This window comes from Pteropus alecto, unplaced genomic scaffold, assembly GCF_000325575.1.
Source record: "Pteropus alecto unplaced genomic scaffold, ASM32557v1 scaffold101, whole genome shotgun sequence".
Lineage (NCBI taxonomy): Eukaryota > Metazoa > Chordata > Mammalia > Chiroptera > Pteropodidae > Pteropus > Pteropus alecto.
Window position 1 is genome coordinate 15,360,444 of NW_006432945.1, and position 21,019 is coordinate 15,381,462.

Below are 21,019 nucleotides of genomic sequence, written 5' to 3' on the forward strand. Positions count from 1 at the left end.
TCAGACTACTATCGCCCCTGCCTCTCCTTGCTGTTGACATCTACCAATCTCCCCTCACATTTCGAAGACTTTAGTTTATGACTCATAGCCACTCTCTCTAAAAACATACTTGTCTTGATTCTTAGTGATCTCAATTCCCTGTTGATGATGCTTTCAACACAGTCCTCTTTGTTCTTTGATCTGTGTATCTTTATTCATTTTTAATTTTTTTAATGTATTGAGGTGACACTGGTTAATAGAATCACATAGGTTTCAAGTGTACAATTCAATAATACGTCATCTGTATATTGCATTGTGTGTTCACCGCCCAAAGTCAAATCTCCTTCTGTCTCCATATATTTAGCCCCCTTTACCCTTATCTCCCTCTTCCCCTCCCCCTTTCCCTCTGGTAACCACTAAACTGTTGTCTGTGCTTGTTTTTGTTTGTCTTGCTCATGCTTTCAGTTTTATATCTCACATGAGTGAAATCATTTGTTTTTGTTTGTCTTGTTCATGCTTTCAGTTTTATATCCCACATGAGTGAAATCATATGGTTCTCAATCCTTTCCATCTTATTTATTTTGCTTAGCATGATTATCTCAAGACCCATCCATGTGGTCTCAAATGGCAGTATTTCATCTCTTCTTATGGCTGAGTAATATTCCATTGTTTACATGTACCGCATCTTCTTTACCCAGTCATCTATTGAAGAACACTTGTCTTGGCCACCATGAATATGCTGCAGTGAACATTGGGGTGCGTATATCTTTATGGATAACTGTTTTCAAATATAGAGGGTATATACCCAGAAGAGGCATTGCTGGGTCACGTGGTAATTCTATTCTTAACTTTTTGAGGAATCTCCATACTGTTTTCCACAGTAGCTGTACCAGTTTACATTCCCACCAGCAGTGTATGAGGGGTCCTTTTGATCTATATATTCTTAATATGCCCCATTCCTATGATAGCATCTATCTCAGAATACTCAAGACCAGTTTCCAACAACTCAGAATCAGTGCAACTGCAGATTGCACTTGAGGACTCACAGAAAAATGGTCAGATCCACCTAGGAAAACACGGAGGCAGGAAACTATAGAGAAAGGGAAACGAAGGAATCTCTAGTTCTGTTAAGGATAATAACTGAAAAGAACTTGTAACTCATCCACAGAAAAACACCACCTAAGCATCTGAAGCAGACTCATCCAATGACGACTTATTTACCTAATTTATTTCTCTGGCAAAATATGACTGTATCTTTTGCTAACAAGAGGTTAGCAAAGATAGTGGAGAGGAGACAACAGATTTTGGGCACCTTCTCGTGATCTTCTACTTGGAGACCATGAACTCTCCTGAGCTGTCCTCTGTCCCTACCAGGACAATCATTTTCACATACCTTTACCTCCAGGGTAAACAGCTGTTCTGACCATTTCCGTTCAGGCAGGCACCACTCTGCCTACAGGGGACCCCCAGCTAGGACACCACTAACTAGGCGATTGACTCAGGGAAAGCTGAGTATGGTTGACAGGATGAGAAGAGTATCGTTATTCTTAAGAGTTGGACTGAAATTTTATTATAAAGATTCAGTCTCAGCTCTCAATTAAAACCCTTTCAGAATATCACCAATTTCTGGAAGAAACATTAAGTATTAGGGAGAGGAGGTTGAGTTCTAGCAGTAAGAAAAGATTACTAGCAAGAAAAACCTAATCATGCCTGATCACAGACATGACCCCACACCTGGCCAGTACCAGGTCAGCTGAAGACTCTGTTGCTGTATTATTTAGTTTCTTATCTCTTCTAAACTTAAAAATTCTAGAGAGCTAACCTACTTATCAAAAAAAGGTAGTACACAATATGGTTTCTATTTTCATATCATTTTCAACATTTCTGTTTTAATGCAGATCTATTTTTGTAAATAATAAACCCAATTGTGATATGAAATTATTCTAGGGACATTCGGTTTTCTCTTTCTCTGATTGGACACTCATTACCCTGCCTATTTTCCTTAAGAAGTTGACATAAAAAGAGGTAATGGCCCTAAGAAAGACGAAATCCAGTCCAAGCCAGGTATATCAAACTGGATGGCTTACATCAAAGAGCCTCACAACCTCACATAATGAGTTCACTTTGGGTTTGTTTCTTCTTGGAGTTTCCCAAGGGACCTGCCAACACTTGTAGGAATTCATCATCATCATCCCCCATCCTAGAACCAATGGGAAACGAAGCACAAAGGGACGTCTTATTAACACAGAAGATGTCAGAAGTCTTGCCAAAGGTCCAAGGTCAGTCAGCAACAAAGGCAGGATTGAGACTCATGAGTTTTGCTTGCTCCACTCTAGGAAATATTTGAGCCCATGAAGTAGGGGATTTGTTATTTGTCTCATTTGTTTTTCTAGGGCAGATTTTAAAATAAAACTTCAGAGCAAAAAAAAAGAAAAATAGTGTTCCATTAACAGCATTGTTCTAATAAATATTGTTTCTGAAACAATAATTCCACATCCGCACCATCCATTAGGAGTGTTTCTTAGGCTCTATTTGCAAATAGTAGCCTACTCCTTGTGTCAGAGAGGTAAAAAAAATCTACATGAGAGAATTTACCACCTAAATCGTACCATAGATCCACTCAAGGGCTAAAAGGTAAAGCATTAGAAAAAATTCTATTGAGTTGAAATGCAACAGGGAATGAAAAGATGCTCAGCATCATCAGTCACCAAAGAAATGCAAACCAAACGCACCACAAGGTACCACGGCACATGCACCAGGATGGCTAAAGTTTTATAAACGGGAAATAAATGTTAGCGAAGATGTGGAAAAAATGGACCACTTATAATTTGCTGGTGAGAATATAAAATGGTACTGCTGCTCTGACAAAACATTTTGGCAGTTCCTCAGTAAGTTAAACATAGAATTACCACATGACTGAGCAGGCAATTCCGCTCGTAGGTGTGTAACTCCAAAATTGAAAAAAGGCATTCGAAAAAATACCTTGTGCACAGAACTCACAGCAGCATTATTTTTAATAGCCAAAAGGTGGAAATAACCCAAATGTTCATCAATTGGCGAATGGATAAACGAATGTGGTATATCCACACAATGGAATATTATTCAACCATAAAAGGGAATCGAGCACTGGTACATGCCACAGCATGGATGACTCTCGTAAACATTATACTAAGTAAAAAAAGCCAGACATAAAAGACCACATGTTGTATGATTCCAATTATATGAAATACCCAGACAAGATAAATCCATAGACATAAAACCCAGTATTTACCAGGGACTGCTTCGTGGGGATGGGGTGTCCTTCTGAGATAATGAAAATGTCTTGGAATTAGACAGTGGCAACGGTTACACAAAATTGTGAATATACTAAATGAATTGTACGCTTTAAAATGATTAATTCTGTGTTATGTGAATTCTACCTCTATAAAAAAACACGGAAAGGAAATTCAACAGGAAGGGCGTACCTGGGCATACTCGATCATCTGCAGCCCTTGACCTTGGCAGTCTTGTGTTTTAAGCTGGGGTGTGGCACAGTTGTTCTTCAGCCATTGGAAGCCCTGAGCCTGGGAGAGAGCAGGGCTGAGACAAACGTCCTCTGTGGCCTGGCGCTTCCAGGTGGGCTATGTTCCCCTCCTTCTTCAGCTTGGTGCTGATCGCAGGTTCAGCTTGTTTCAGGAGCTACAGCTACAGACTCACCTCAAAGCCCAAGGCACCTTGGCTCTGCTTCAGGTTCTGCTCTCGGGGCTGCGCCCCAGGGGCTCGGAGCCAGTGATTTCTGCATTCATCGCTGTGTTTCTAAGCAGTCCCACATCAATGTCATGGCCACTGATACTGGTCCAAAGAAGTCTGGACGACTTTCCTTTAACTGTGCCTTTCATGACTAAAGCCTGAGTCCTTGACTATTAACATTTATGCAACAAGTACTCGAATGCTAAACTATTTGTAAGCTTTGCAAAAACCCGACAACTATTTGGGGAGACTATAACCATCCCTACTCATCTCTTTCTACTGAGCCCCAGAAGCGAAAGATAGGAGAAGCGTGTCTGGCATGTCAAAGGCTCTTAATAAAGTAAACATCTTCTAGAAAGCATCATTTTCTGTCTGGAAATGTCTAAGATTGCAGTCTAAGCACACACTGATCTTATGCAAATCACTTATCAAAAGCATACGCTCAGCTCACTCACAACCCTGGCCCCTCTTTTGCATGCAGTGGTATTTCAAACACCTTTGGAAGAATTCTCATAGAAACCACTGCCGAAGGCAGGCACTGTTATCATTGTGTATGCTCTTGCCTCATAAGGGAGCAAATATCATATCTCTTTTGACTGAGTCATTTAACAAACATTTCTTGAGGACTTTTCAGAATGCCATGCCTGGCATTGGAGATAAAAAAAAAAAGAAACAAAAATATAACTAGAAGGAACTTAAATATTTCAACCTCTTTTTGAAAAGGTCTATCTCTAAGCCTCAACGACTGACGAAACAACCTCCACGGGTCAGTAAGCCGGCACCTCTAGACCCAGTGTCCAACTCAAACATCGTGCTTCTGAATGCCTTTCCGATTGTTCCATTTGAACTCCAATCATCTCTATCTGCACTGCTTCATTTTGCATACGTGACTGCATTACTGTGTGTGTGCATGTGTGCGTGTATATTCACATGGATATCTTCATATGTTCCTAGACATTTTATCTCTAGATATAGAAATACATACACACACCTTTATATCTTTCTAACTATATTACTAGCTTTCGGGGAAGCAGTGGCTGTTTCGTACCTGTCATCACCTTTTTATAGCCCACCCGTTCTTGGTCCCATCCTCATCCTCAGCATCAGATATGGGCTATCCATTTAGTAGGGTCTCAAGAGCTGGAGAACCAATTGGGAAGTGAAGAGTTTACCTTACTCACTATGACGATGCTGCTCCCTCATCCTTGAAAAGTTCAACAACTTCCTACTCAACATTCACAGTGGCCTCCGGGGCTATTCAAAACCCTTCGCCTGCATTGTCTCGTTCCATTCTCTCGACAGTTTCCATAGAGTGATGTACCCATTTTACTGATGAACGAAACTGAGAACAAGAGAGGAAACTAACTTGTCTAGCTGGTGAGTTGTGCTAGATGTTTTCTGTTTGTTTGCAAGTCCACTCTCCCCTCCCCTCCAGCCTGCCGTCTTCCCCAGGAGGTGACCTCTATGGCCGCATCAACAGCCTCCTTGCCCGCTGGCCTCCAGCTAGGTTTGGCCAATGGGAGGATCTAAGAAGGGAGGTGGAAGGGGAGTGAGGGAGGGTATGTACTCCCCCAGCTCTCTTCTTGCTGGTTGACTGTAAGTGTTCTGTGACCCTTAATGATGGCCGCAGCTCCTCACAGGTGACCCTCTCCACATTTCTACTCCCTCCCAGTCCAGGAACCACTCCCTCCCTGGTCCTGGTTTTCCAGGGGTCCCCCACCATCCCTCCTTGTTCTGTTCACAGCTTCTCACTCTTGCTGGATCCTTTGGGCTCCCAATCAAGACACTTGCTCGTTGCGATACCAAATGAAAGAAAGAGCATCTTCCTATCCCATTGGGCAGTCTGGAACACATTAGGACCTTCCAGGAGTGCGCAAGCTCCCAAGCCAAGCCCGCTCACTCTGCTGCTGGGGTCCGGAGCACAAGAGTCTGTACCTGCAGACAGCTGCAGCTTGCTCTCAGTAAACAAGTCAGCCCCAGCTGCTGGGGCATTAATGGAAGCAAGACAATGACTCATCACAGAAGCTGCAGTCACTTGACCCCCTGTGACTCAGACACATTTTGTTTTCAACAGGGCTTTCAGCTGAAAAAAAAGCTGAAAAAACCAATGCTCTGCCTCACCCAGACTCCTGGCACTCAATGAGTTAAAAAGCACTAAGAACATTAGTCTACTCGGTTCTGTCCTCAAATAATCTCTTGTCACTCCTCCAATGTCCCTCTTTCTACCCCACTCACCAAAAAAAAAAAAAAAAAGCCTATTGCTGAAAATCAGATTGAGGTCCACAGGGCTGCACTGCCAAGATACCAAGTGAGCAGCCACCAGCCAGCGCTGCACTTAGCCTTAATCGATGTCGGGCACGATGTCGATGGCTCCAAAACTTTGCTTCCCTTGTCTTTCGATTTTACCTCCAGCCAGGAACTCAATTTGAGGGGCCAGTACCCTCTGCTGACTGGCTTCTAATCCAGTCTGTCTTCCCCAGTTCCCTCTTAGCTACAGTCTTTCGGGTTTTGTAGGTTTACGACCTGCGCCATTGACCGGGCCTGGCACACATTTTGACATAATAGCTAGGCACCATGTGGAGCGATGACGTTTGATGAAATAGCTTTGAGTAATGACTAGCATTGTATTAAGGCCTTTACTTTGTTTAAACCATTCAATTGTCTTACTAAGCATCTGAGATTGTGTGTGTGTGTGTGTGTGTGTGTGTGTGTGTGTGTGTGCGTGCGTGTGCTTGTGCGTGTTTACAAATGAGACAGGCTCAGAGAACTTAAGTGATTTAGCCAAGGTCACACAATTAGTGGTGAAAAAGGAATTTGAACCCAAGTCTACCTATCCCTGAATTCCGTATTCTTAACCATTTTCCTGCTTCTGTGTATATTGAATCATCTAATTTCCAAAAGTCTCAAGAGAAGATGAGATATGTCCTGTTTTCTTCAATTAAGTTTAGCACACATTAATTGGGCATCTACTGTGCACCAGGCACTGTGCAAGGTACCGGGGCACGAGGTTAAAAAGACAGTCTCTACCTTCCAAGAGCTCACGATCCAATGGGAGGAACGGCTTCCGAATTTCTTTTAAGGCTCCTGGTTCCCCTTTGGCCTTGCTATTATGCAAAAGTGAGTTTTTGCCTTTGTTTAGGTCAACCTCACGAATAAAGGACGTCTGCTTCTTGCTCAGCAACTGCAACTGGGAGACCAAAACGGGTGATTAACTATGTATATGTTTTTGGAAGAGAGAAAGAGGCAGAGAATGAAAGAGAGAGACAGACAGAGACAGAGACACAGAGAGAAAGTTAGCCAAAGGTGGGGCGTGGTGGAACTGGAGAGGATGCTGGAGGGGGCAAGTTAGGAGGAAAATTCTAGAAAAGAGGTGGCTTACACAAAGGCAAGGAGGCAGAAGAGCCCCTGGACTTTCCATGGAACCCACTGGACACACGTCTGAAATTCACACCATTAAAGTCACCCTAGGACATTATTTTTTTTAATGTAATGTTTTTAAATAGGTATACAGTCATAGTTCAAAATTAAGACAATAAAAGGGTACTCATTTAAAAATCCCGTTCCCATGTCTATGCTCGTCTTCCCCGTCCCCTCCACCCCCATCCCATACTCCCATCTCCATCCCTAGGTAAGTATCTGTAACTGTCTGTTGTCGATCCTTCCACTGCTTCTTTACAGAAAGACAAGCCAATACCACTACATATACACGCAATCCAAGACTTCCTGAAGATGCGTGCATTTTTTTTTTCTACTATGCTAAAACACTGTATTACTTGGGAAGAGTAAGATAGTCCACATTTCGCATCTGAAGGAATGATTTTCCTGGACTGTTACTGTTCATGGGGTGCCTTCGACATACCATTACGTCTAGATGTCACAACGACTGCATTCTATAGATAAAGAGAAACGAGACTTGGAAAGGACAAGTGACTTATCGAGTTCAGACAGCTAGCAAGTGGCAGACCCAGGAGTATATCTCCTCCTCCAACATTCTGTTTTGGAGAAAGGGCCCTACCATTACTTGGGCCAAAAAGCTGAGTCTTCCTCGCTAAACAGATCCAGCATCCGCTTGAAACATCCAGAGACAGGAAAGCTCATGACTGCACTGTGTGACCTGTCCTGAGGAAGGCTTTAATTGTTGGGACTTCTGATCATCATAATGCATCCCATTTACATTAGCTCCTGAGGACTAGGGACTGTTTCTTATTCATCTCTGTACTCGATATAATAAAACGGTGACTCAAGAAAAGATTTGAGAAATAAATTAAGAAATTGCTTTTTTCATATTGAGATTAAATGATTCCTTTAGTCATTAAAAAAAAAACCTTTTCTCTCGCAGGCCCATCCTAGTCAACTACGCTGTCACGTTCCGTTAACGAGCAGGAGGAAGAGTGAAAGATTAAGGTCACATCCCAGGAGACGGTCGGGGTGCAGGAGAGGCCTGCAGAGCTCTGGAAAGAAGTGCTGATCGGGGAAGAGGCGCGTGTGCTTCAGGGGACAGCTTGTGGCCTTGATCCAGGCCTCTGAGGGCAGCCCCGAACCCCGAATTCACCACTCGCCCCCTGCTCCCTGCTAATCTGGGTTTCCATCACTGCTGTTGGTCAGTTTTTACTGGACAAGCAGGACAAGCAGGAATCAAAGATAATGAGTGTGTGTGTGTGTGTGTGTCTGTGTGTGTGTCTGTGTCTGTGTCTGTGTCTGTGTCTGTGTGTCTGAGACTGTGGTCTTTCTCCCACTTCCTCTTCTCCAGGCCACGTGACTGCACACCCTGGTGAGTCCGCATCCTCACCTCCATGGTACTTAGCACACCAGGCATTCACATGCGTACTCTCAGAATATCCAAAACAACTACCTGGAACGCAGGCACTTTTATCCTTCAGAGGTGAAGAAACTTAGAGTCAGAGATGGTGAGTAGTTTGCCCAAAGTCACAAAGCTTTTGAGTGAATGGTCCAGGATTTAAAATAAGGCTTATCTGATGCCAAAGTTAGTGCTTTTCCTCTACGTATACTACTAATGACAGGTAAACCCAAGAGCTAACACAAACGTTACCGGCCGTAAAGAAGTCCTGCTGAGGACAGGGGTGTTGGGAGAAGAGCATTAAGCTAGAGTCAGCAGCCGAAGGTTAATTAAATGTCAGTGTCTACCTTGTTTGGTAAATGCTTTAACCCTTTTCAATTTCTTCACCTGAGGAAGATGGGAGAAAATACTAGCATCTGTCTCAAATAACTCTTACAAGGACGAAATGACTGAACACGTAGATATGACTAACACATATTAAACATCCACTTTCGAGTGTGAATTTTAATAAGCAATTCAAATACTCATTAAAGCACCTATTTGTACCATCTATTTCATTTGGATTGATCTGAACTCACTTCCAAACACTGCAGTATCTTCAAGTCTGTGGACAGAGTGGGGATGCGAAAGGGCAGAGAACCTTCTGGGCGCTCCTAAAATCATCCAGGGCCCTGAAGCTATCAGAGCTCGGTCTTCCTCAGGCCCCAGGGTGCTACCTCTCAGTGTTCTCTCCTCAGACTGACGGTTGAGGAGCCAGGCCTCCCCCCAGCAGAAAGCCAAAGGCACCTCTGCGAGAGTACCAAGTGGGCCACCAGGCTCACGCCCCATAACCAGTGGCTAAATTTAAGGGAATTCCCAAGGGCCCTAACAACCGCCTCTAAGAGGACCCATTCTGCAGAACAGAGCAATGCATGGGATGTCGCCATGCCCCAAGATGCAGATGCACGTGTGGGTGGTGAGGGTTTGGGGCACGGCTTTGTATCCGGGCCCCTCCTCTTTGTTCCAGAGCCCACCGGGCTGCAAAAGGACCCCCTAGGAAGGAAGTGCCGGGGTCTCCTGGTAATGCTGAGTGTGCCAGGAAGGGGCCTTGAATCATCTCGTCACCTGGCCAGCAGGAGCTATTTAAGCCGAAGGTATATTAGGAAGAAACTGTCCTTTATGGATTTCATGGATTTCTTGCTAACAGGTGATATTTATAGCCCCAAACTAGTACAATCAGAATTTCAGACTTCGGTTTACGATTTGAGGGAACAAAAAATTACCACCATCTATTTACGTAACTCTAGTGAGCGTCTTTTCTCCCCAACAGTTCAAAGTATTTGGTAGTTACTACTTCATCAGCTCTTAAAAATTCAGCAATATTGTTACGGATTGGGGAAAGGCATTCCACGTGATCCGGAGGTCCTGCTGGGGCCGGACACCAGACTGGGGACGTCCACTCAATGCACTGGCGTCCAGGGACTGCGGGGCTGGGGCCCTCCGCTGTGATTGCTGGGAGGGAACCTGGAGGGGACCGCACCCTTCTGTTGGCCAAGCACACATGCGCTCCTTCATTTATGCACTCAGTGGTCATTCAGCAAGGGCCTTTTCCGCGGGCCGGACACTGCGCTCAGCCCTTGGTGGAAAGGGAGTTTTAAAGAAAGATAACTTTATAGGATGGGGTTATCACATTAAAGGGGACAGGAAGCCAGGCTGAAACTAAGGAGACAGGAAACCAAGAAGAGAAGTCAGCCACAGCCTATCGAGTGGCCCTGACAGAGCGACTGCATAGAGCATGTGTGTGACTTGACGAAACTCACACGTCACTGAAGGCAGAGCTGAGCGCCCTTCGGACGACTCCATCAGCCCAGCACAGCGAAGAGAAGCGGGGCTTTAGGAGGAAACGCACCTGCAATAAACCCTGGCTTTACCTTTGATCAGCGTAGAACGAAATGGAAATTTTCCCGTGGGAAAAAAGAGAGAGAAAAAACACTCACTGGAAAATGAGGTTATGGAGATTAAAATATATGCCCTGGTTTCCATTTCCAACAAAACGGAGTATTAGAGACGAGGTTTTTCTCTCTCCCTTGAAACAACTGAAATATAAGGCAAAACAGACAAAACAATGGTTTTCAAGACATTGGACATCAGGCAACAAAGGACAGGGACCCCCGAGAGATGAGGAGTAGTGAGGGGCGCCCCTGCCTGAGCCAGCTCGCGGCCTCGAGGGAGCGTCCAGCCCCTGGAACCAACATAGCCCGGTCAACTCTGTGAGCTGAAGACACACAGAGAAGAGACATCGAGTGACCGGAGTTTGCAGGGCGGAGGGTCTCCTCGAGTGTACGGTACAGGGCTGTAAAGGTTCAGGAACCTTCACACGGAGTCAGGAACGGTTCCTCCGTCCTGAGTGGAAACTCGCATGGCCGTGCAGCGCTCAGAGTTCACACGGAGTCAGGAACGGTTCCTCCGTCCTGAGTGGAAACTCGCATGGCACAGCACTCAGAGTTCTCCCCTGGTAGCGGCCAAATAACCTTCACCAAACACTTCTCGGTGTTTCTGCCTAATGAAGCTTAAAAGCAAGACTCAAAAAAGCCAAACTGTTTCCAAGTAACTTAACTACGTCCTGAACAAAGCTCAAGATTAGTTATAGGTGCATAAACACGTCCGGCACTCGAAAAGGTCAGACTCACGAGGTGCAGCCTACAACTGAATGCTAACAAGCGTGCAGAGAAGCAAACAAAAACCCACAATGAGAAAAAGATCGATATTTCAAAACCAACCACAAAAACACACAGATGTTAGAATTAGACAAAGACACTGAAACAATTATTTTAACTGTACTTCACACGTTGAAGAAGCTAGAGGAGGATTAAAAAACGTTTGAGATATATGCGTAATATAAAAAGAACCAAATCGAACTTCGACAAATAAAACCTACGATACCTGGTGGGAAGAAATGGACTGGAAGCCTAAGGATGCAGATCCTAAGTCCTGGCCCTGCCCCTTCCCACAAGTGAATGACCTGGTATCAGTCCGGTCTATACTGGCAACTCATTGGCCGGCCTTGCCTACCATGGCTGTGCTGTGCCGGGGGAGGCGCAATTTAAGACCATCACCAGCGTGGGGTTGAGGGTATACCTGGATCTTCCACGTAATAACCCGAGGATGTGTTGGGTGGCCTAGCCCACTAAGAGGACCCTTTGTAGGACATTTTTCTGTTATCCAGTTTTCAAATGGCCTGGGGCTCATTCATTCTCTTGGTGGAGAAGCAGAGGCTGAGGCGGCCAAGAGAAAACACTTCCTTGTTAGGAGAGCACTAGGTATGCAAATAGTAAATTGGTGCTACCCCTGAAACTTAACTTGAAAATTGCACTTCGTGGCTTCTGTGAACTAACAGTATTCGGCGAGAGGTCAATCTAAATTTTCTGCAGGACATGTTGGCACAGGTGCCTCGGAAATTAATAAATATAATCCACATAATAAGCATACCTTCCAGAAAAGCACCTGTCACATACTAATGAGGCTATTTTTTCATTTTTCATCACCAAGATAAGGCTCATCAGAACAGGAGCTTTTATTTTTACTTTTATTCAATTCAATTTCTAGCAGAATAGAACAGTGCTCAGCTCATGGAGGGCACTGAATAAATGTTTATCGAATAAAAGAATCGTCTAATAATATACTTGTGAGTTGACTCTGTATGTAATGCGTTGGAGAATTGCTCAATGTATGTCACCTTCTTTGATCAAAATAGGAGCACTTCATTTTGCCTAGCAACTTTCTGCAAATACCCTCACAATTCCTTATTCATTCCTTCATGTGGTCTACTAGCATCCTCAGGAGACTGCAGGAGATCCAAGTCTTATTTTAAAGAAGAAAGCTGGAAATCATTATTTCAGAGTTGGAAATTAAGTCTCAGCCTAACCAATATTATGCCTACAGGATATTACTCTGGAGACTCTGTCAGCAGGGCAACAAGCTGAGAGACTATCTTCTCAGCTTTTTTCCAGCCGCCACCAAACAGGGAGAAAAAAGTTTTTATGACTACATTGCCTAGATTAAAAAAATGCATCACTATTCTATTAATTAGGTGTTTGTTTTTCTGCGCTTTTATTAAAGGAACTACCTTGTTTTGATGCTCTGGGTTTGCAGATACCTAAATAGAAAAAAATCTAATGAATTCAAACCCTAAGCTCCACAAAATATTGCAAACCATTCCAGTTCTCTTGAGAAGAGACTCTGCAAAAACAACATGCTTCAAATGTTATCCCATGGGATAACAAAACTACGCTGTCTCCCTTTTTTGTCCTAGGAGATAATAACCAGATTTCTGAACCACCTTGTACATAGGTAAAAATCTCCCAAGACGACTGCCCGATCCTGATGCCTATACAGGAGCCACAAACTCAAGTGCCTGCAGGACCAGGCGTGGAAAGCGATCACACGGAGGCAGGTGGGGAGCAGTGGTGACTGTAGCCAACACGACCCACCCACAAGGGACAGACACTCACCAGTTCCAACCAAGTGTGAATGTGCGTCCCACGTAGCCAAAGCTACCAAGTTTTCAAAAAAAAAAAAAAAGCCAGAACTTCAGATTTTATATAAAACGTCCTGTGAGAGCTCAACCAAAGACAGCCGGAGGTAGCACATGGCCCAGAGTCCATCCGATGCGGGCAGCACAGACAAACCCTTGCAGGCAACATATTCATTTCCCGGGGCTGCCAAAACAAATTACTATAAACCAGGAGTTTTAAACCAACAGAAATTTATTGTCTCACAATGGGAGGCCAGCGGTCCTCCATCAAGGTGCTGGCACGGTTGGTTCCTTCCACAGGCTCTGAGAGGGACTCGGTCCGCAGTGCCTCTTCCCTTGCTTCCAGGGCTGGCAGTGGTCCCTGGCCATCCTCGCCTGGTGGACACCGCCCCCAACTCTGCCCGTCTTCACAGAGCCTTCGCCCCGGCGTGTGTCCCCACCTCTGCTTCCCCCTCTATCCTAATCTTGTCTTTGCATTTAGGAAGGTCCTAACCCAGGGTGATTTTCTCTTGAGATGCTTAACTACACCTGCAAAAACCCTTTCTTCCCACTAGGGTCATATTCACAGATTATGGGTATTTCTTTTTGGGGGGTGTCACTATTCAACGCACTACAGGCAGGTTTGCCTCACAAAAAATATATCCAAATCCATTATTTCATCAATTTTTTTTCTGCCAATCTTATTTTGTTTCCACCTACTTACTACTATGATAGAAATGACATATCCTGGGAGAAAATCTGACATGCCAGCTCAGGCCCAGATGCATGTATGCTACATTTTTATTTCTTCCATGCTGCCTAGATTTATGCTCCTTCAGCTCCTATTAGCATGATCCATTGCTTTATTTCCCATCATTGTTTCTGAAATCAGGGATGTGGGGCGACAGGACCTCTGCCTTCACCTTGCCTGGAGGAAATCGTGCTCTCTCCACACAAGGGGAAGGACGAAGCTCGTTGGGGAAACGGCAGAGCGGATAGCGGTACTGGGTGGAGAGAGAGAAGCAGGCAAAGCAGGAGTCTATCCTTGGACCTGAGAGGAAGCAGCAGGAAGTATGGTTCAGGTACAACAAACAGCTCCCCGACTCTGCTCTGCCCTCCCACCCGAATTTTCCAGATGTTCCGGAATGTAAATGTGATTTCTAGCGCCATCTACTGGGAGGCATAAGGACTTGCTCGCCCCTGAGCTAGAAGAACAAAACTGTTCAGCCTTCCATCATTTCAGGAAGCAGGTTTCATTGGGACTGCAGCCCTTCCAGTCTGTTCCGACAAGGACCTAGGAAGACTCAGCCGACACCTGACCACTTCTGTACGCTCCCCACTTCACACGCACATGTTGAGACTGGCCTCCCAGCCGGGCAGTGAGCTCTGTGACAGCCGTGCCCCTCAGCACAAACATGGGATCCGGCACAGAAATCTCTCAAAAAAAAAATTCCTATTGCATATAAGAGAGAAAAACTCATCTTGAGAATTTGACTTATGGACCGTTCCCTGTTGACAAATTAATAGGAACCAAAGGCTCGATGCGCCACAGGGCAACTGGATTCCCTACGGTTTGCTCTCCTAGCCCTTGGGCTGGTGGGGCACTGCTCGGCACACACTCTCGGCGCCCCGTGTGAGTGGGGAGTGGGGCTGTGCCACATGGAGAAAGTCACCCGTGCAGCAAGCTGACCTCTTCAACCTGTCATCCACTCAAAAAGCAAGGAGCTGAGGTGTGTGTGAATAATAAAAATGTATGTTGGTCTCTGACTCCAGTTCCTGACATAGAGCTCCTAAAACGCCTCCGATTTCCTGGGCGATGGGAGCATCTTTTGTTCTAAGGAGGTGACCCCTGGTAGGCTCCCGGATGGGCGCTGGTCACCAGACAGACCAAGCCCTGATTATAAACTCGTGGCTTCCAGCCCCACCCTCCATCCTTCAGGGAAGGCAGAAGAGCTAGACATTGAGTTATTATTAATCCATCACGTCTACCTGATGGAGCATCCATAAAAATTTCAAGAGTATGGGTCCAGAAAGCTTTGAGGGGGAGTGAACACAGAAAGGTGCGAGGCGGCCGGTGTGACCCCTCCTATACACCTTGCCCTGTGCATCCCTTCTATCTGGCTGTTCTTGAGTTGTAACCTTTTATGATAAGCTCGTAATCTAAACGCTCTTCTGGAGTTCTGTGAGCACTCCAGCAAATCAGCAAACCCGAGGAGGGGGTCATAGGAACCTCTGATCTATAGCCAGTTGGTCAGAAGCACAGTGACAACCTGGACTTGCGGTTCTGAGGTGGGCATCTGAAGTGGGAGGAGGGAGCAGGCTTGCGGGGTCTGTGCTAACCCCAGCAGGTAGTATCAGCTTTGGATAGAACTGTACGACACCTGGCTGGTGTTGGAGAATTGCTTGGTTTGGGGGAGGAAATCCACATATCTGGTATCGGAACATTGAGTCTGAGTAAAGGCAAACGCAGCGTGCTTTTCCCAGGCAGCAGGAGGAGAGCATCGTCCAATTATCAAGCGACTCAGAGAGAAGCCGATAGCCACTGATGGGATATGGCAACTCCCCCTCCCTTCCCGACAGACACAGCCACTCAGAGCCTCTGCCTCGGAGGTCCTCAACACATAATCCCCTGGACGGCTTTTCAAAACTGATTCAAAGACTGCACCCGAGACCAGTTAAATCAGAACCTCTGGGGGCGGGGCCCGGGCTTAAGCATTTTTAAGTTTCCCACGTAGTGCACTATTAGTGGGCTTGTAAATTGGTGCAGCCACTATGGAAAAACAGTATGGAGGCTCCTCAAAAAATTAAAAACAGCACTACCGTATGATCCAGCAATTCCACTTCTGGATATTTATCCAAAGAAAACAAAAACACTAATTCAAAAAGATATCTGCACCCCCATGTTCACTGCAGCATTATTTACAATAGCCAAGATAGGGAAGCGACCTGAGCGTCCATTGACAGGTGAACAGATAATGAAGATGTGGCACATATATACAATAGGATATCACTCAGCCATAAAAAGGTAAAATATTGCCATTTGCAACAACGTGGATGGACCTCGAGGGCGTTAGGCTAAGTGAAATAAGTCAGACAGAAAAGGACGAAAACTGTCCGATTTCACTCATGTGGGATGTCAAATGAAAAGGAAACACACAAAAGCAAACTCATAGATACAGACAACAGACTGGCAGTTCCCAGAGGAGGAAGGAGGTGGGGAGAAGCTGAGATGGGAAAGGGGGTCACACATATGGTGATGGATGGAAACTAGACTTTGGTGGTGAACACGCTATAGTGCAAACAGATACTGAATTACGAAGTGATACACTTCAAACCTGCATGTATTAACCGATGTCGTCTCAATTTTTAAAATTTAAAATTTTGTTTTTAAATAAATACAAGTCAAATGAAACCCCCCTCAAAAAAAAGTGAATAGCCCTCCAATGGGGAAGATGGGCCGACGGCATTACCTTTCCTCACAGCTCGGCAAGCACAGAAGGGGGTTAGACTAGGGTTTGAGTAAACACCTTGAGTTGCCGCGTGTTCTGATGGACATACTGGTCCCCACTGGTACAAATCTTTGTAGGAAATTAAGGTAAACGCGGCCCAGCTGTAATTTCTGCCCATTGGTCTTCCTCGAGCCTTTGGAGACACACGTACCAACCTCACTCTTCTTTCGTACCGTCTTTCAAAATTTTTAAGATGAGCGTCATCTCCCCGAGTGCTGCTTCCCACCTCCAAAGGCTTCTCTGCAATGAACCTGGCTACTTCCTTGGACGGCTCTTAAGATGCAGTCGAGAGCCAGTCATCATTCTGGGAATGCCCTAGCTTGGCTGTGCCACCCGAGTGTGCCCCTCCGAGGTCTGCATAGCACTGCAGGGTGACCCCACTGCAGGTGTGACACAGGAAGGACCCTAACACCGCGTGAGCTTACAGATTAGATGCCAGCGGAGTATTCTCAAACTGAGGGTGACCTGACGAGATCGGCTCCCTTCACACGGCCCCAGGGGAGACCCGCACCCCCTCCCTCCTCCTCAGGGGGCCGACCCAGTTTTTGTGAGGGTGACAACCTACCTTTGAAACATGCTTCACCCCGGGGCTAGAGTCCATTTTAAAGGGCCTGTGGAGAGAGAAGCCGAGGGCTGGATAGTGACAATGCCTATTTTCCACAGCACGGCTCAGCAAGTCAGACTTGGCATAACTGGGGGGTGAAATTCAAGCCAATCTCAGAACTGCTGTTTTAACAGTTTCAATAAATGGATAAGACTGATGCTTCTAGCTCAAGTGAGATTTGGGGTTAGATATCTTAGTTTGGGTTAAACTATCTTTTATCTCAAATTAAACGAGACCATGAATGTAAATCATTTTTTAAAATTCCTGGAAGACGTTAACTTTTATTACTAATCCATGAGCTTTGGCCATTCTCAAACATATTTTTTTTTTTTATTTTTTTTATGCCTATAGCACCTGGTCTTCCGAGGTGGTCTCCCATCCAAGCACTAACCAGGCCCGACCCTGCTTAGCTTCTGAGACCAGACGAGACGGGGCACGTTCAAGGGTGGCTTGGCCGTGGACTCAAACATCTTTACTTCCACCACAGCTCCTTACGCTGGGTCTGGCATGTAGCTGTCACTCCGTAAATGGGAGTGAACCAACACTAGAGACGAGCTGGCTAAGTCTGACACGCACAGTAATGGGCCGGTCACATCCACTCCTTCCACTGAGAAGGAAGCGGACAGCTCCGGCTACAAGGATTGGGAAGCTGAGACAAGCTGTGAAACAGTGGATTAGCAGGTTCTTAACACTAGGGACCATGGCGGCGGCACTTCCACCTGCAGAGAAACAGTGGGATGGTCTCTCAAACCTGTCCCACGTCTACGAAGATCCTACGCTGTTTATAGTCTTTTGGCCCAGAAGCGAGGTCATTCCCACAGAGCCAACAGAAGAAAGCGAGCATGAGCCCGCGGTCACGTGTGACGGTGTCCATCCTAAGGTGCCCGTGCATTAGGGCGCTGGCGTCCGTCGGGGCTTCCGGCAGGGGTCCTACTCAAGGACACGGTGCAGGAGGCACAGGCGAGCAACCGAGAGGTCCTGAAGAGGTCAGGATGGGAAAAACGTCTTTATTTTCCCAGATCGTCGGGCAACCTCAGCAAGCTGGAGGTCGCACGCAGTCGAGTATGAAACCAAGAAAAATACGCGGCTTGAAAGCACTGTGCTTTCTTCACTCTGGCCAGCTGCGAGCCCAAGGTCAGGCCAGCAGGAAGCCGGGAAGACTGCAAGGCCAGCGATCACACGATCTTCACAGTCTTGAGCATGTCTGACAGGACATACGTGTCGTCCCAACCCCTCCCTGGCTTCCTCAGGGTCTGCTCCAAGGCCCGGGCCATTTCCAACAGCTCTGGCGTGGCAAGTGTCTGCTCGGGGTGCAGCTGACAGAACAGGATCTCGTTCACTTCCCCCTCGATTCGCCGGACGTACAGAAGGGGGAACACCGCCTTGAGCCCACCCAGCACTGAGTCCTTTAGCCCCAAGTCTCGGCACACGAGGTTGAGGATAAAGACACCTGTAGGGTGGGAAGGAAAGAGTCAGAATGACCACAGATCAGGTGACATGTCGGAGACAAGGGTCAGCTCTGCGGAAAATACCAATTCCTGCCCCAGGGAGGCTGGCGGCCTAAGAAACGCACCGGCGGCAGCAGCAGCTGGCAGGGGACACACGGCACAAACGGAGAAACAGAAAAGCACGGCAACCACGTGCACCGTGAGGCGCCTTCAGCCTAATTCCCTGCTCGTCTGCGCCACTAACAAATGACGGTACCGTGGTCATTGCCTCAGTTTCCCAAAGAATTGCTTTGAGAAAGAAGTAATGAATGACCCTGAGAAAGAACGTACCGACCCCACAGGCACGCCATGTTCCTGCCATGCAGCATTTATCAGCCAGTGAGACAGTCCCGAGTATCTTGACTTGTGACAATTTAGGTTCTAAATCAACTGTTCACCACAATACCTGTCACCACATCAAAACACCTGGGAGGCGTGAGCACCTGGATTGAGCTCCGGCTTTCACAAGCCCAGGGGCTGGAGCCCCGGCTGTGACCTCGACAAGCCTCTTCACCTCGGTCCGCTCATCTGAAAATGGGCCGTGGTGACGATGAAATAACACGGTCCAGGGCGTGTGGGAAGAACTCGGCCGGCAGCCACGCCAGTGGGAACGGGAATTACTATTGCCACTTCGTAAAACCGAGTGGCGGCATCTGCAGAAGCTGAGCAGACGCGCCGCTTGGGATCCAGCAGCGGCGACTCCACACGTAAGCCCGGCAGACCTGCAAACGCCTCGCCGAGAGGCTCCCGCGGGCACGCCAAGGGTGGCACTCCTTACGGAAGCTCCAAATGGGACACGCCACATACCAACGGCGGAACGGAGAAGCCGACACAGCTACGGTCACGCCGTGCCGCTGCACAGCAACGACGGGAACCCTGGAGACGCAACGCCACGGCCGAATCTCACGGACATCACGTTCAGCGCAAGGCCACAGAAACTTAAAGGCGACGGTCCGTACGATTCCATTTACACGAAGAAAAACGGGTGAAACTAAGCTGTGCTGACAGGAGTCAGGGGAGCGGCTGCCCCCGAGGGCAGGCTGGGCCACTGAAAGGAGGTAGGACTGGACATTGGAGAAACTGGAAATGTTGTTTGGTGCTAGTGAATGGATGTGTTCGACTTTAACTGATCGAGCAACATGTTTATAATGCATTTTTCATTAAAAAGAAAAAAAAATGTTTTACAGGACCCATCCAGCCCCCAATCCCAACCTTTCGTTTCATACCTTTGGGAGTCAAGATGCTTTTGACCTTCTGCAGGAAGGGCTGGTCCACGAACGCTGGGGGGGGACAACTCATTCCCAGGGTGGGGTCCTTACTGTCTACGTCGAACATTATGACGTCGTAGCGAGGCCGTGCTGGGAAAGAGAAGCAACCGAGTTTTTGTCTGGGCTGGATAAACCAATGCCATTTACATTCCCACATCTCATCTCTCCTGTGGCCTGTGGTGGGCGCAAGGGGCTGTCAGAAGGAGAACACGGAGGATGTGGTTCGCCTGTCAAGGGCACTGACGCCACCCTCCGGGGGAGTCATTGTCGGGGTTGTGCTGTGAGTACCCCCGTTAGGGACGAGGCCTCCACCTCATCTCCTCTGCATGATGACCAGCTGGTGAAAAGTCGTCTGTTGGCAGGACATGAAGCTTCCAAATACCTGGGGAGCCTAGGCCCCTGTCCTGACACTGAGTTAAAAACCACACGGTGACAGGGAGCAGATGGGGATGGGGAGAGGGAGCCCCTAATTTTCTTTAGCCCCCAGGGAATTCTAAATACAGTCAGAGTTGAGGCCCGTTGATCCCGACAGGGCAGCTGTCCAAGCCTCTAAGGGCTGACCCAGAAAATGGCAACTTCAGCTTAACTCTGGACATATGTTGCCTCCTAGGAGAAAATGTTCTCAGATCAAACTCAGTGTATCTTTTCTAGTTACCTGAACAATAGCTGGCTCAAAGAAATGATTTTGCTAAATGAGTGAGAAAATGAAGAACTGGATCCACTCTTTAATAACAGTCTCATTAATAACAACAGCATTTTACAAGTGGCCTGCAATACCACTGACTTATTTTTAGCAAACTTTGAGACCAAAATAATGATCACATAATAAATATTTACTTGGGCTACTGCATGCCCATCACTGTTCATAGCACACATCTAATTGTGGTTTCTTCGGAACAGAACATTCTGGCTCATGACAGTCCAAGGACAACAGTTGCAGCCTTGAGCCCTCCAATAATCAATCCGAAAGGTGCTGGTGGTTAGAGATCAAGGCTGCTGAGCCCCTATCACATGCCTGGCACTGTTTTAAATGCTTCACATGTATTAGCTGTCTCAAGCCTGAGCCCCAAGTGGCCCCAGCCTCAGAGACGAAATCTGTGAAACCCTAATGTGGTTCAGTTCAGTTTGCAATGAAAATAAGGCAGCATCTGTT

The 21,019-nt window shown here is 46.7% G+C and overlaps 1 protein-coding gene across 2 annotated transcripts in view; it reads right to left on the reverse strand.

Annotated features, from left to right (window-relative positions):
- Nucleotides 1-21,019, reverse strand: part of METTL13 (methyltransferase like 13) — a 122,588-nt gene that overhangs the window by 92,000 nt on the left and 9,569 nt on the right. The window contains exons 7-8 of one of the 2 annotated variants that reach the window (XM_006907804.3): nucleotides 19,825-19,956; nucleotides 17,360-18,561 (exon numbers count right to left, since the gene is read on the reverse strand). In XM_006907804.3, coding sequence (XP_006907866.1) covers nucleotides 18,287-18,561; nucleotides 19,825-19,956 — 407 coding nt within the window. In that variant the 3' untranslated portion in view covers nucleotides 17,360-18,286. Of the gene's footprint in view, nucleotides 1-17,359; nucleotides 18,562-19,824; nucleotides 19,957-21,019 lie in introns of those variants that run through there. The other variant, XR_003045054.1, reaches the window with a different exon arrangement.